Source organism: Coregonus lavaretus (assembly GCF_964263955.1).
Source record: "Coregonus lavaretus genome assembly, chromosome: 7".
Taxonomy (NCBI): Eukaryota; Metazoa; Chordata; class Actinopteri; order Salmoniformes; family Salmonidae; genus Coregonus; species Coregonus lavaretus.
In genome coordinates, this window is record NC_139994.1 from 42,673,680 (window position 1) to 42,688,243 (window position 14,564).

The 14,564-nt window shown below is 42.5% G+C and overlaps 1 protein-coding gene across 1 annotated transcript in view; it reads left to right on the plus strand.

Moving 5' to 3' along the window:
* htr2cl1 (5-hydroxytryptamine (serotonin) receptor 2C, G protein-coupled-like 1) overlaps window positions 1-13,794 on the plus strand; it is a gene marked incomplete at both ends in the record, with an annotated part of 32,425 nt that extends 18,631 nt beyond the window's left edge. The window contains 4 exons of the mRNA XM_084164919.1: window positions 8,949-9,149; window positions 12,113-12,276; window positions 12,632-12,988; window positions 13,225-13,794. Coding sequence (XP_084021045.1) covers window positions 8,949-9,149; window positions 12,113-12,276; window positions 12,632-12,988; window positions 13,225-13,794 — 1,292 coding nt within the window. The remainder of the gene's footprint in view (window positions 1-8,948; window positions 9,150-12,112; window positions 12,277-12,631; window positions 12,989-13,224) is intronic.
* Window positions 13,795-14,564: the final 770 nt, after the last annotated feature.

Genomic DNA, 14,564 nt, shown 5'->3' on the forward strand with positions numbered 1-14,564 from the left:
AAGATCTTGCTACCATGGGAAAGTAAATACCTGTCTATTTGTGGAAAAATCACCCTGATTAACTCTTTAGTATTATCCCAGTTTACCTATTGCTTATGGTCTAGCCTAGCCTAGCGAACAGTTTTTGAAATTATATAAGAAAATTATATTCAATTTTATTTGGAACAGCAAGCCAGACAAAATTAAACGGGCCTATTTATATAATGAATATGAATTTGGAGGACAGAAATTATTACATATTAAAGCATTAGACATATCACTAAAAGCTTCAGTCATACAAAAGTTATACTTAAATCTGAACTGTTTTTCTAGCAAATTAGTAAAATTGTCTCACCCCATGTTCAATAATGTTATTTTTCCCTTTATTCAGATTACAACCTCTCACTTTCAGTTATTTGAAAAGGAAATAATCTCCCAAATATCGCTATTTCTAAAACAAGTCATGGAAAGTTGGTTGCAATTTCAATTTAATCCTCCAGAAACGACAGAACAAATAATGCAACAAATATGGTGGTTAAACTAAAATATACTAATTGATTAAAAAAAACATTATTATCTTCGTAAAAAATATTATACGTAGGACTGGTGGAGTTACGTTGCACACGCAGCTAACAAAAACATATGGAAATGTCTGCTCTACACAAAATTACAACCAAATAATTGCAGCATTACCGCAAAAATGGAAGAGGAAAGTGGAAGGGGAAAAAGTAAGGAACTTGTCTGTCGGGCCTGCATTAAAGAACATAATTGGTTAAAGATAATTGTGATAAATAAAAAAGTATACTAGTTTAATTTAAGGGTCAATGGATTGACAGCCGTCCCATATAGATTGCAAAATAGTTGGGAAGAGATTTTTGACGTACCTATAACATGGCACATGAACTGATACGCAAAATGACGACGGATTCAAAACTTTTATACAAAATTCTTGCTACCAATAGAATGTTATTTATATGGGGGATACAATCTTCCCAGCTCTGCAGATTTTGCTGCAAAGAGACAGAATCATTAGATCATTTGTTTTGGTACTCTCCATTTGTAGCTTGTTTTTGGTCTCAGGTCCAGGAATGGCTGAAGAATTGCAATATTTACCTGGAGCTAACTCTGCAGATAGCACTACTGGGTGATCTGAAAAGTCATAGTCAATCAATCAATAATATAATAATACTTTTAGCAAAAATGTTTATTTTCAATTTACAATCTGTAGAAACAATGAGAACTTTTGTGAAACATCACAGCACAGTTGAAAAATATATGTCAAATAGAAATCCAATATGGATGGTGTTAAGCGATAGATGGGAGGGGTTGAAAGGAGCTGAAGGTTGGGACTAATAACAACTAATAACAACAAGATAACTAGTGTAAAACATACTGTGTCCATAATAAGTATATAGGTTATTGGTTAAGAACTTTAGCAAAAGAGCACAGTTTGAAAGATATGGCATATAGAAGCAAACCGGATGGACATCATGAAAATGATCGGAGAGGTTGAGGGTAGAGGAAGTTCATGAGTAAAAACAAACAAAATAGAACTATGGTAAAGTAGACTGTGTCCATAAAATGTTTATAGTATGTATAAGCTGGAAGTAGATGCCTAAGCGTTGTTGTTGACCAGTTTACTCCGATTAGGGGTGGCGGGGTTGGAAAGTAATGAAGGAAAATATATATTTTTAAAGGATATATATATATATATATATATATATATGTATGTATATGTATTTATATGTACAGTTGAAGTCAGACGTTTACATACACTTAGGTTGGAGTCATTAAAACTCGTTTTTCAACCACTCCACAAATTTCTTGTCAACAAACTATCGTTTTGGCAAGTCGGTTAGGACATCTACTTTGTGCATGACACAAGTAATTTTTCCAACAATTGTTTACAGACAGATTATTTCACTTATAATTCACTGTATCACAATTCCAGTGGGTCAGAATTTTACATACACTAAGTTGACTGTGCCTTTAAACAGCTTGGAAAATTCCAGTAAATGATATCATGACTTTAGAAGCTTCTGATAGGCTAATTGACATCATTTGAGTCCATTGGAGGTTTACCTGTGGGTGTATTTCAAGACCTACCTTCAAACTCAGTGCCTCTTTGCTTGACATCATGGGAAAATCAAAAGAAATCAGCCAAGACCTCAGAAAGAAATTGTAGACCTCCACAAGTCTGGTTCATCCTTGGAAGCAATTTCCAAACGCCTGAAGGTACCACGTTCATCTGTGCAAACAACTGTACGCAAGTATAAACACCATGGGACCACGCAGCCGTCATACCGCTCAGGAAGGAGACGCGTTCTGTCTCCTAGAGATGTACATACTTTGGTGTGAAAAGTGCAAATCAATCCCAGAACAACAGCAAAGAACCTTGTGAAGATGCTGGAAGAAACAGGTACAAAAGTATCTATATCCACAGTAAAACAAGTCCTATATCAACATAACCTGAAAGGCCGCTCCGCAAGGAAGAAGCCACTGCTCCAAAACCGCCACATAAAAGCCAGACTACGGTTTGCAACTGCACATGGGGACAAAGATCGTACTTTTTTGAGAAATGTCCTCTGGTCTGATGAAACACAAATAGATCTGTTTGGCCATAATGACCATCGTTATGTTTGGAGGAAAAAGGGGGTTGCTTGCAAGCCGAATAACACCATCCCAACCGTGAAGCACGGGGGGTGGCAGCATCATGCTGTGGGGGTGCTTTGCTGCAGGAGGGACTGGTGCACTTCACAAAATAGATGGTAACATGAGGAAGGAAAATTATGTGGATATATTGAAGCAACATCTCAAGACATCAGTCAGGAAGTTAAAGCTTGGTCGCAAATGGTCCAGCTCAGCTGGTAGAGCACGGCGCTTGTAACGCCAAGGTAGTGGGTTCGATCCCCGGGACCACCCATACACAAAAATGTATGCACGCATGACTGTAAGTCGCTTTGGATAAAAGCGTCTGCTAAATGGCATATTATATTATTATTATTATAAATGGGTCTTCCAAATGGACAATGACCCCAAGCATACTTCCAAAGTTGTGGCAAAATGGCTGAAGGACAACAAAGTCAAGGTATTGGAGTGGCCATCATAAAGCCCTGACCTCAATCCTATAGAACATTTGTGGGCAGAACTGAAAAAGCGTGTGCGAGCAAGGAGGCCAACAAACCTGACTCAGTTACACAAACTCTGTCAGGAGTAATGGGCCATAATTCACCCAACTTATTGTGGGAAGCTTGTGGAAGGCTACCCAAAACGTTTGACCCAAGTTAAACTATGTAAAGGCAATGCTACCAAATACTAATTGAGTGTATGTAAACTTCTGACCAACTGGGAATGTGATGAAATAAATAAAAGCTGAAAGAAATAATTCTCTCTACTATTATTCTGACATTTCACATTCTTAAAATAAATGGTGATCCTAACTGACCTAAGACAGGGCATCTTTACTAGGATTAAATGTCAGGAATTGTGAAAAACTGTGTTTAAATGTATTTGGCTAAGGTGTATGTAAACTTCCGACTTCAACTGTATGGATGTATGTGTATATGAATGTGTATATGTATGTATTTATGTGTGTATATATGTGTATGTGTATGTATTTATGTAGGTGTGTATGTGTGTATGTATGTATGTATGTATATGTATATACAGTACCAGTCAAAAGTTTGGACACACCTACTCATTCAATGGTTTGTCTTCATTTTTACTATTTTCTACATGTAGAAATAGTGAAGACATCAAAACTATGCAATAACACATATGGAATCATGTAGTAACCAAAAGAGTGTTAAACAAATCAAAATATATTTTATATTTGAGATTCTTCAAATAGCCACCCTTTGCCTTCATGACAGCTTTGCACACTCTTCCCCTAGTGTGGTCGTAATGCCCCCTAAAAAAATCCATGCCTTTTGCGGCCAGTGACCGTTGTGCCCTTCGGCTAAATATAATAATTTTTAATCCTTTCTCACGGCTGCTTGTTCCGAAGCACCTCTCACTCACATGGCTCTCTCAGATATCGCAGTTCTTATTAGCCAATGCCCGTCACATTCTTCTTACAGGCATCTATCTCAGCTCTGAAGTAGGCTGCAAGTGAAGACAGACACATCGGGGACTCAACTGCGCGTCCTTCTTATCGAATTCCGAGGGGCAAATTGAAGATGTTAGAAGAACTGTCCACATTTACTTTTCGTCAGCCAACAAGATGAGTAGGCCTTACGAACAGCAAAAGCACTATCCTATGTCAATCTGCTATCCCCCATAGTACAAACGTTGACCTATTCTGTTGGTCAACTTGTCCTTCTGTGTGAGAAATAAATACTCCAAACATAGTCTGGGACAGTTGTGGGATGTGATAGATCCCAAATTAATCCAACCACTCGCATAAAAAAACCCATTTCATAGCAATGAGGCTGATGCAACAGATCAGAATGTTTAGCTTAACATGTTGATAAACTATTAGCCTATTTCTTCACATTATAAGCGCAGCAATGCGCACACAGCAGTAGCCTATAAGTGCAAATGTTCCAAAATGCAATCAATTAGCGGGAAAACACCATTCTGAAAAGTGACAACAAATGAGATTATGCATGTAATGCTTTATTATAAAGGTGCATTTTTATGGTGAAAATTATATTTCCCAAACTTGGATGGTTGAGGGGCAGCTCTCGGGGAACTGTGGGGGGGGATCTTGAAGGGCTGGTGGCATGGCGGTTGGGAGCTTGGGCTGGTGGCTGATAGTTCGCTGGTTCGGGATCCCGTTTTTGACCTTGTGGGAGATCTGTCGACGTGCCCTTGAGCAGGGCGTTGACCCTGGTTGCTTTTGTGAGTCGCTCTGGATGGGAGTCTGTTAGATGACTGAATGAAATGTAAATGTTGAGCAGCTTCACTGCAAGTAGATTGTATGTTTTAATATTCAATAATAAAAAATGTATATATATATGTGTTCAATTAGTTTTGATTTAGAATGGACCATTATCATGCACCTGGGGAAAAAATACATGTCATTTATGCACTTAAATAGCGAATGGAGGACGCTCATGCCAGCCAGGTAGGCTATACTCCTGTTGTAAAGCGAAGCAATGTGCTTAATATAAGGAATGTTGAGAAATAAATATAGTTGGCCTAGCCTATAGAAAGCTGATGGGAGCCTCATCTTTTTAGTAGAGGCCATCAAAACTGTTTTCTCAAGCAACCCATTTCTCAAGCAACCTATAGAAATGTTGTGCAACATGAGCTCAGGGGCTCTCATGAAGTGTTTGATTTGATTTTTGATTACATTTGCATTGATGTCAGATGATTAGAGGGACAATCGAGTGCTGAGTACCAGGCAGGTAGCAAGTTTGCTAGGCTACTAATGACCATCAGCAGCATGAGAGCTTGGAGAAGCCTAGTTACCGTGACTAAACGGTCACGTGGAATTTGACTGCGGTCATGACTCGTGACTGCCTGTGTGGCGGTAATACGGTTACCGTTACAGCCCTAGATACAAACAATCAGGATGCTCTCGATTGAGCAGGATCTGAGGGTCCATGCCAAAAAGTTTCAGCCTCCTGAGGGAGAAGAGGAAGGCACTGTGCTGGTATGAGCGGACCATGTTAAGTCCTCGGTGATGTGGACAAAGAGGAATTGAAGCTCTTGGCCCTGTCCCCGTCGATGGGGGTGTGTACCCACCCCTGTTTCCTGAAGTCCACGATCAGCTCCTTGATGACGTCGACATTGCTGACGTTGAGGGAGAGGTTGTTGTCCTGGTACCACCCTGCCAGGTCTCTGACCTCCTCCCTGGCTGTCTCATCGCCGTTGGTGATTAGGCCATGTCGTCAACAAACTTGATGATGGAGTTGGAGTTGTGCGTGTCTGGGATGATGGAGTTGATGTGGGCCATGATCAGCCTGTCAAAGCACTTCATTATTACAGATGTGAGTGCTACAGGGCGGTAGTTATTGTGGCAGGATGCCTTAGAGCTTTTGGGAATAGGAATGATGGTAGTCAGCTTGAAACTTGGGGATTACAGACTGGGACAAGGAGAGGTTGAAAATGTCAGTGAAGACGCCTGCCAGCTGGTCTGTCCATGCCCTGAGGACTTGCCCTGGAATACCTTCCGGCCCAGCGGCCTTATGAGTGTTGACCCATTTAAAAACCTTACTCACGTCAGCCTCGGAGAGAGAGATCACCCAGTCCTCCAGATTAGCTGGGGCCCTCATGCAGGACTCTGTGTTGTTTTTGTCGAAGCGTGCATAAAAGGCATTGAGTTCATCTGGTAGAGATGGCAGATCACAGCTAGGGCTTACCTTGTTGTCTGTAATGTACTGTAGCCCCTGCCACATGTGTCGAGCGTCAGAGCCGGTGTAATAGGATTCAACCTTGTTGCGATATTGTCCTTTTGCCTGTTTGATGGCTCTGCGGAGGTCGTAGCGGGCCTTCTTGTACGCGTTCGTTTCCTCAGCCGTAGCCTCGGGGTTGGCTGCGATAGCTCTAGCGTTGTCCTTTAGCAGTAGCGCTGTCCTTTAGCATGTCCCCAGCTCTCTCTCTCTCTCTCTGTGTGTGTGTGTGTGCATGTGTTTCTTCTCAATCTATAATCTGTCACTCATCATCTCTAGCACACTGTGTCCATGATACTGTGTCACTGCACACACACACTCACTTTGTAGTTTATCTCAAACAACAGCTGTGGATTAATTCAGACTAGAGAAAATACATGTATCACCTCCTTTTTGTCCCTATAATCCAACTCAGAACACACACACACACCCTGAGGCTTTCCTTGATTCCCATTCAGCTGTAAAGACGGACTTGAGCGGAATGGCTGAGCTCAGAAAACATGAATGAAAGAAAAGAGGGATGAAGGGACACGGGGAAGAGGGGGAAAAGAGATGGAGTGTAGGAGGCAATGGGAAAATCCCTTGAAGCCATCTGTAGCGAATACTAATGTTCGCTTAGTGGCTCTCTCGCTCTCTAACTTTCTCTCTCTGTCTCTGTCTCTCTCTGCTTCAGTCACAGCCAACATAATAAGAATAAGCTGTGTGCACTACAGCATGCAAGATGTGTGTGTATCTGTATCTAACCATTTAACCTATATTTCTCTCTGTCACACACACGCTCTCTGTCTCTCCCGCTCTATCTCTCTCTCTCTGCCGAATCAGAATTCAAACAGTACACTTCTTTGCCACCCAACCGGAAAAAGCCTCTTCCACACTTTTCTCGCTGTCTCTCTTTTCTCTCTCTCGTCTAGTCTTTTTGACTGTGTCTTGGGCAAGTATCAGATCTAAATACATGTCTATAGGCTATGACTATGCCTTTTTGTTTCTGTATGAGTGGGTGGATAGTTACACGTGTATCTGTATACAGCGTGTGTGATTCTGTACCTAACCTACACCTCTCTCTTTCTTTTTCTCGCTCTCTCTTTCTCTCTCTCTCTCTCTCTTCTCTTTCCTGGTCTTTCCGGGCAAACACGACAGTCAACTTCCATGTCTCTAGGCTATGCCTTTGTTGTTTTGTGTGGGTGCATACTTGTGTATCTGTATCTAGCCTACACTTCTCTCTCTCCCCCTCCTATCCACTATCTCTCTCTCTCCAGACTATGTGTGGCGCCTGCCCAGTGCTCTGTGTCCTATTTGGATCTACCTGTATATATCTAACCTGCCTCTCTCTCTCTCTCTCTCTGCCTGATATGAGTGGCTGCTGCCCAGTGTGCTGTGTTCTATCTGGATTGACCTGTATATATCAAACCTGCCTCTCTCGCTGTCTCTCTCTGTCTCTGTGTCTCTGTCTCTGTCTCTCTGTCTCTGTCTGTCTGTCTGTCTGTCTCTGTCTCTCTCTCTCTCTCTCTCTCTCTCTCTCTCTCTCATTTCCTATAGGTTTCCTCATGGTTCTATTTAAAATAATACTCAAATTGTTCCAATAATGATAAGAAACAACTTTCTTCTATGGGAATTTCACTACTTCATCATAATGTTTCCCACAGGTTTCCTCATGGTTCTATTTAGTCATATTCTCAAATTGTTCTAAGAACATTAAGAAACAATGTTCTTCTGTGGGAATTTCACAACTTCAACATAACGTTTCCTACATGTTTCCTCATGGTTCTATCTAAAGTCCTGTTCTCAAATTGTTCCAAGAACATTAAGAAAACTTTCCATAAAAACCACAAGAAGACTTTTGTAACGTTCAGAGAAAGTTCTAAGAATATTATTTAAAAACACATACATTACGTTCTCAGCATCAACAAAACTTTCTCTACCCTCTATCTGTCTGTTCAGGTGTGTTGGCCGCGCCCACTAATTGGCCACACCTGACCTTAATGAGTGCTTGTTTCCTTTGAAATGGGTTCTGTTTGAATAGACTAAATTGAACAGCTTTGTATACATACACAACATGGCATGCTAGCTCCATCCTGGTGGCGCAGTGGACTAATTCCAAGGATAGAGAACAGAAGATTATAGGTTTGAATCTCACTGATGCTGTGTCACAATAAAGACTAAATGTGTTGGCATGATTAATGCCTAAAGAAATTACTTTTAATGTGTCCCTTCTGTGCTTGGTTTAAAAAAGTGAACCCAAAATAAGCTAGCAGTGTTTTTAAAAGTCTTATTGAAACATCCAGTAAAAGTTTTAAGAAAGTTATTCAGAAACCTATAATTTCCGTTCTCAGAGGATTAATATAACCACCCAGGAAAACGATCAATTAACCAGAGTAAAACATTCTCAGAACCTCCCTGCAACCTAAAAATCAACGTTCCCAGAACACGTCTAATGTTCACTTCTGTTCTCAGAAGGTTTAAAAAACATTCAGTTTTACAGGTCAGGAAACGTATGGCTTTGTTCCCATAACAAATGTGTAACCAAAATCATACGTTCCCACAACTTCCAATGAAGCAAATGTGCTAGCTGGGCTGTGTGTGTTCTATCTGGATCTACCTGTATATATCTAACCTGCCTCCCCCCCCTTCCAGACTATGCGTGGCCCCTGCCCAGTGCATTGTGTCCTATCTGGATCTACCTGGATGTTCTCTTCTCTACAGCCAGTATAATGCACCTGTGTGCTATATCTCTGGATCGATATGTGGCCATAAGAAATCCTATTGAGCACAGCCGCTTCAACTCCAGAACTAAAGCTATGATGAAGATAGCAGCTGTATGGACCATATCTATAGGTAAGTGAGGGGATGTGTGGGTGCATGCGTCACACACACACACACACACACACACACACACACACACACACACACACACACACACAGAGTACTCCTTTAGGAAATGTTGATGAATAGTGGCAGAAGGAGACTTTGTTAATTCCTCTTTTTCTGCCTACTCATCTAGACCTCCTGGCTATTTAGCTGTTTATCCCTCCCTCTCTCTTTCCCTCCCTCTCTCTCTCCCTCCCTCTCTCTTTGTAAAGCATGGTGGTATTCCACAACTGTGTGAGACTGACACAGACAGGATTCTCTCTCTTTCTCTCTCTCTCTCTCTCTCTCTGTCTCTCTCCCCTTCTCTCTTTGAGGATGGAAAGATAAGTAATGTCAATTGGTCTGGTAGACAGTCATCAAGTATTCTCACGGCTTGCCAGGGTATTGTGAACCGTGGTGGCGCAGTGGTCTAAGCAGCGCACTCCGGCTCTGAGCATCACGAGTTTGTGCCCAGTGCTGGGCAATTGTTTTCCTTTTTTTTGTGTGAGCACTGAGGAAAGTTCTGGGGAGTAAAAAAAAATATATAATACAGTGCATTCAGAAAGTATTCAGACCCCTTGACCTTTTCTACATTTTGTTACGTTACAGCCTTATTCTAAAATGGATTAAATTGTTTGTTTTTTCATCAATCTAAACACAATAACCCATAATGACAAAGCAAAAACAGGTTTTAAGAAATGTTTGCAAATGTATTTAAAATAGAAAACGGAAATATCACATTTACTTAAGTATTCAGACTCTTTACTCAGTATTTTGTTGAAGCACCTTATGCAGCGATTACAGCCTCGAGTCTTCTTCAGTATGATGCTACAAGCTTGGCACACCTGTATTTGGGGAGTTTCTCCCATTCTTCTCTGCAGATCCTCTCAAGTTCTGTCAGGTTGGATGGGGAGCGTTGCTGCACCGCTATTTTCAGGTCTCTCCAGAGATGTTAGATTAGTTTCATGTCCGGGCTCTGGCTGGGCCACTCAAGGACATTCAGAGACTTGTCCCGAAGCTACTCCTGTGTTGTCTTGGCTGTGTGCTTAGGGTCGTTGTCCTGTTGGAAGGTGAACCTTTGCCCCAGTCTGAGGTCTTGAGCGCTCTGGAGACGGTTTTCATCAAGAATCTCTCTGTACTTTGCTCCTTCTCTATTTCCTTCGATCCTGACTAGTCTCACAGTCCCTGCCGCTGAAAAACATCCCCACAGCATGATACTGCCACCACCATGCTTCACCGTAGGGATGGTTCCAGGTTTCCTCCAGACGTGACGCTTGGCATTCAGGCCAAAGAGTTAAATCTTGCTTTCATCAGACCAAAGAATCTTGTTTCTCATGGTCTGAGAGTCCTTTAGGTGCCTTCCGTCTGGCCACTCTACCATAAAGACCTGATTGGTGGAGTGCTGCAGAGATGGTTCTCCCATCTTCACAGAGGAACTCTGGAGCTCTGTCAGAGTGACCATCGGGTTCTTGGTCATCTCCCTGACCAAGGCCCTTCTCCCCCGATTGCTCAGTTTGGCCGGGTGGCCAGCTCTAAGAACAGTGTTGGTGGTTCAAACTTCTTCCATTTAAGAATGGTGGAGGCCACTGTGTTCTTGGGGACCTTCAATGCTGCAGACATTTTTTGGTATCCTTCCCCAGATCTGTGCCTCGACACAATCCTGTCTCTGAGCTCTACGGACAATTCCTTCGACCTCATGGCTTGATTTTGGCTCTGACATGCACTGTCAACTGTGGGACCTTATATAGACAGGTGTGTGCCTTTCCAAATCATGTCCAATCAATTGAATTTACCACAGGTGGACTCCATTCAAGTTGTAGAAATATCTCAAGGATGATCAATGGAGACAGGATGCACCTGAGCTCAATTTTGAGTCTCATAGCAAAGGTTCTGAATACTTATGTAAATGAGGTATTTCTGTTTTTTATTTTTAATACATTTGCAAAATGTCTAAAAACCTGTTTTCTCTTTGTCATTGTGGGGTATTGTGTGTAGATTGATGAGGAAAATAATGTAACAAAATGTAATGTAACAAAATGTGGAAGAAGTCAAGGGGTCTGAATACTTTCCGAATGCAGTTTCTTGACTGCTTGTTAATAATCACCTAAATGAAAGCTTAAATATACCAGTTTTTGCAAATATAGACGGACCTCGTGGAAGACCGAATTCAGCCCCCGGGGCAAAATAAATTTGACACCACTGGATTAGAGGGATGCGTGGAATTACTATTTTCTCTGTCTTTGTCTGTCTGTTAGTCTCTCTCTCTCTCTCTCTCTCTCTCTCTCTCTCTCTCTCTCTCTCTCTCTCTCTCTCTCTCTCTCTCTCTCTCTCTCTCTCTCTCTCTCTCTCTCTCTCTCTCTCTCTCTCTTCCTTTCTTTCTCTCTCTCTCTCTCTCTCTCTCTTTCTTTCTGTCTCTCTCTCTATCCTTTTTCTTTCTCTCGCTTCTCTCTCTGTATTCTTCTTTCATCCTTCTCTCTACATTTAATGATGGTTATTAGGTCTTCATCACACTCCTCCCTCCCACTCCTCTCTTTTTATTTCCTTCTCTCATCCCTATTTTCTCTCGCTCGTTCTATTTTTTCATCCATATCTAGTCATCGGCCTCCACAACAAGGACAATTTCTTAATCTCTCTCCTCGCCACATCCTTTTATTTATCTCTCTCCTTCTCTAAGGAGTGTCCATGCCTAAAACATTAATCAGCATCCACAACAAGGATAAAGTCTTCATCTGTCTCTCCTTCTCTCAAACCCCCTTTTCTTTCTCTCCCCTCCCTCCTTCCCTACTTTTCTCCTATCTCATCCCTCTCTTTCTTTCTCTCCCTCTATCTTAGGAGTGTCCAATCCTATCCCGGTCATCAGCCTTTACAAGGACAATGCCTTTATCTGTCTCTCTCTGATCTATCTATCTTCTTGTCTAATCTCATCCTCTTTCTCTCTCTCCTTCTACTAGGAGTGTCAATGCCTATCCCTGTCATCGGCCTCCATAACAAGGACAAGGTGTTTGTTGACGGAAGCTGTGTCCTCAACGAGGAGCGTTTCATGCTGATTGGCTCGTTCGTGGCCTTCTTCATCCCATTGGTCATCATGGTGGTATCCTACTACCTAACCATACAGGTCTGTCAGAGAGTGTTTTGATTGGTTAGCCATTTAATGTTCTGTCTTTTGATTGGCTAGCCATGTATTTGTCCCACCTCTGATTGAATCTCATTGGTCTGTCAGAGAGGAAATATAACACAGGCCCAACTTTGTCGGCTACAACCACTAAGATAGTGTTGTCATTGTTTTGATTTGCCAGAAATGTATTTCTTCAATTTCCAAAACGTTATTGTCCCTTTTTGATAGGAATGGAAATGTGTCTTCGGCTTAAAAAGCATGTGCTCATACACATAGCAAACACAGACATAAGACATAAGAACAGTAGGACAAAATTTGACCACTGTAATATCACATCCTGTCTGTCTTTCTCCAGGTCCTCCAGTGCCAGGCAACCGTCTTCCTCTACGAGGGGAAGACTCCCTCCCATCAGCCACTACAGGCACCGCCCACTCCCTCAAACCACCGATCCCCGGCCCCAAACGTCCAAGTCCCGCCCATAAACATTGAGGCTCCTCCTCCTAGCAGACAAGGGAGTCTGAAATGCCTGAAAGGGGCAGAGCATGTCCGGCAGACCAGCCTCCTAAGCACCTCCCCCTCAGAGATCATTAGCATAATTCCAAGTTCTGAGGTGGTGTCACAGCTGAGCTCGCCGACGGGGCGAGATCCACGGGACAGTATCGGGAGACGGGGGATGATACAGGCCATCAAGAACGAGAGGCGGGCCTCCAAGGTGAGGACCAACTTTACACATCTATGAGCTTATTTTCTGTTCTCGTCTCCTTCGCTTCTAGTCTCTTCCATTTCATTCCTTTCCATTCTGTTCTATTGCATTCCATAACCTTTTATACACACTAATCTTGTTCTATGTTGTCTATTCTACTCTGTTCTATGTTCTAGGTTCTGAGGATTGTGTTCTCTAATCTAATCTGTTCTAATGTGTTCTATGTTCTCTGTCCTATTCTCTAGGTGCTGGGGATCGTGTTCTTCCTCTTCCTGATCATGTGGTGTCCTTTTTTCATCACCAACGTCACATACGTCCTCTGCCAGGGTTCATGCAACGAGCCGCTATTGGCCGAACTCCTCAACGTCTTCGTATGGGTGGGATATATATCCTCCGGAGTTAACCCTTTAGTGTATACGTTGTTTAACAAGACATATAGAAGGGCGTTTTCCAGCTATATGCGTTGTCAGTATAACACAGGGCCAAACGCCGGAGTTAGTAGTAATTCGCTTGCAGTTACGACGATGCAGTGTCCGTCACATGCCGTCACACCCATATTTGGACATAATGGTGGGAATGGGAAGATGGGAAGTGTGGACCGGAATAGTAACTGTCGGAATGGTGGTGGAGGGGCCCGGGCGGATGGGTATGGGATGAACAGAGGGGTGGAGCCTGACGACCCCACAGATGACAGGATGGGGATGGAGATGGAATGTCCTGGGATAATGTCGGAATTAAAACCCGGAATGTCGGAGCTGAAGCTTTCTGTCGACAGCTTCTGCCACACCCACATGGAGCGCACCAGCAGCGTCTGATTGGTTGATTGGTTAATTGAATTACGCCAGCGCTGCGTCTCATTGGCTAACGATGGACGGACAGAATGGACATCTATTGTGATGCGTGCAAGAGAGGGGGACGATACTGGGTTTGTTTTATAGAGAGACAGTGGACACATCCACAGAGCACAGGGCCAAGGAAGGACCATAGAGATACTAGAGTGCCCATCTCTTATCTATACAATGGGAAGCCCTCAGTGACACTGTCCATGTTAAAGCTGGCATTGTGGCACAAGAGCCCTCTATCCAGCTCTATGGGAAGGACTCATCTTGATCTGGATGTAATAGACATGTACTGTTTCGATCTAGAAACCCACCGAAGAAGAAGCCATGAACAAGTCTGAACAGAGAGAGGCTCAAGACTTAAAATACACCCAAACTCAACTGTATTAGGATCTTAGTAACAGTTCAGCACCATGTTATAACTGGTTATAACTGGTTAGGACACTACATAACAATACAACAGGTCTGAATCGAGCTCTGCAGGTGTGTATAAAAAGGCCTATAATGGTTACTAGGTAGAATAGTCATGTTGAATGGAGAAAGGAATGTAACTGAACACACTATAGCCCCAATGATAGTGTCACAGCTCCACCTGGTGGTGCATGTATGAATGCATGAAATAAATCATTTTCAAGAGGGTTGGTGAACGAAGCGGTTGGAAACACTGGTCCAAGTACAGTGGATCTCTCTCACACATCATAATGTATTACCTCACACAGATTCACACAGCATTCCTCGAGAAGATC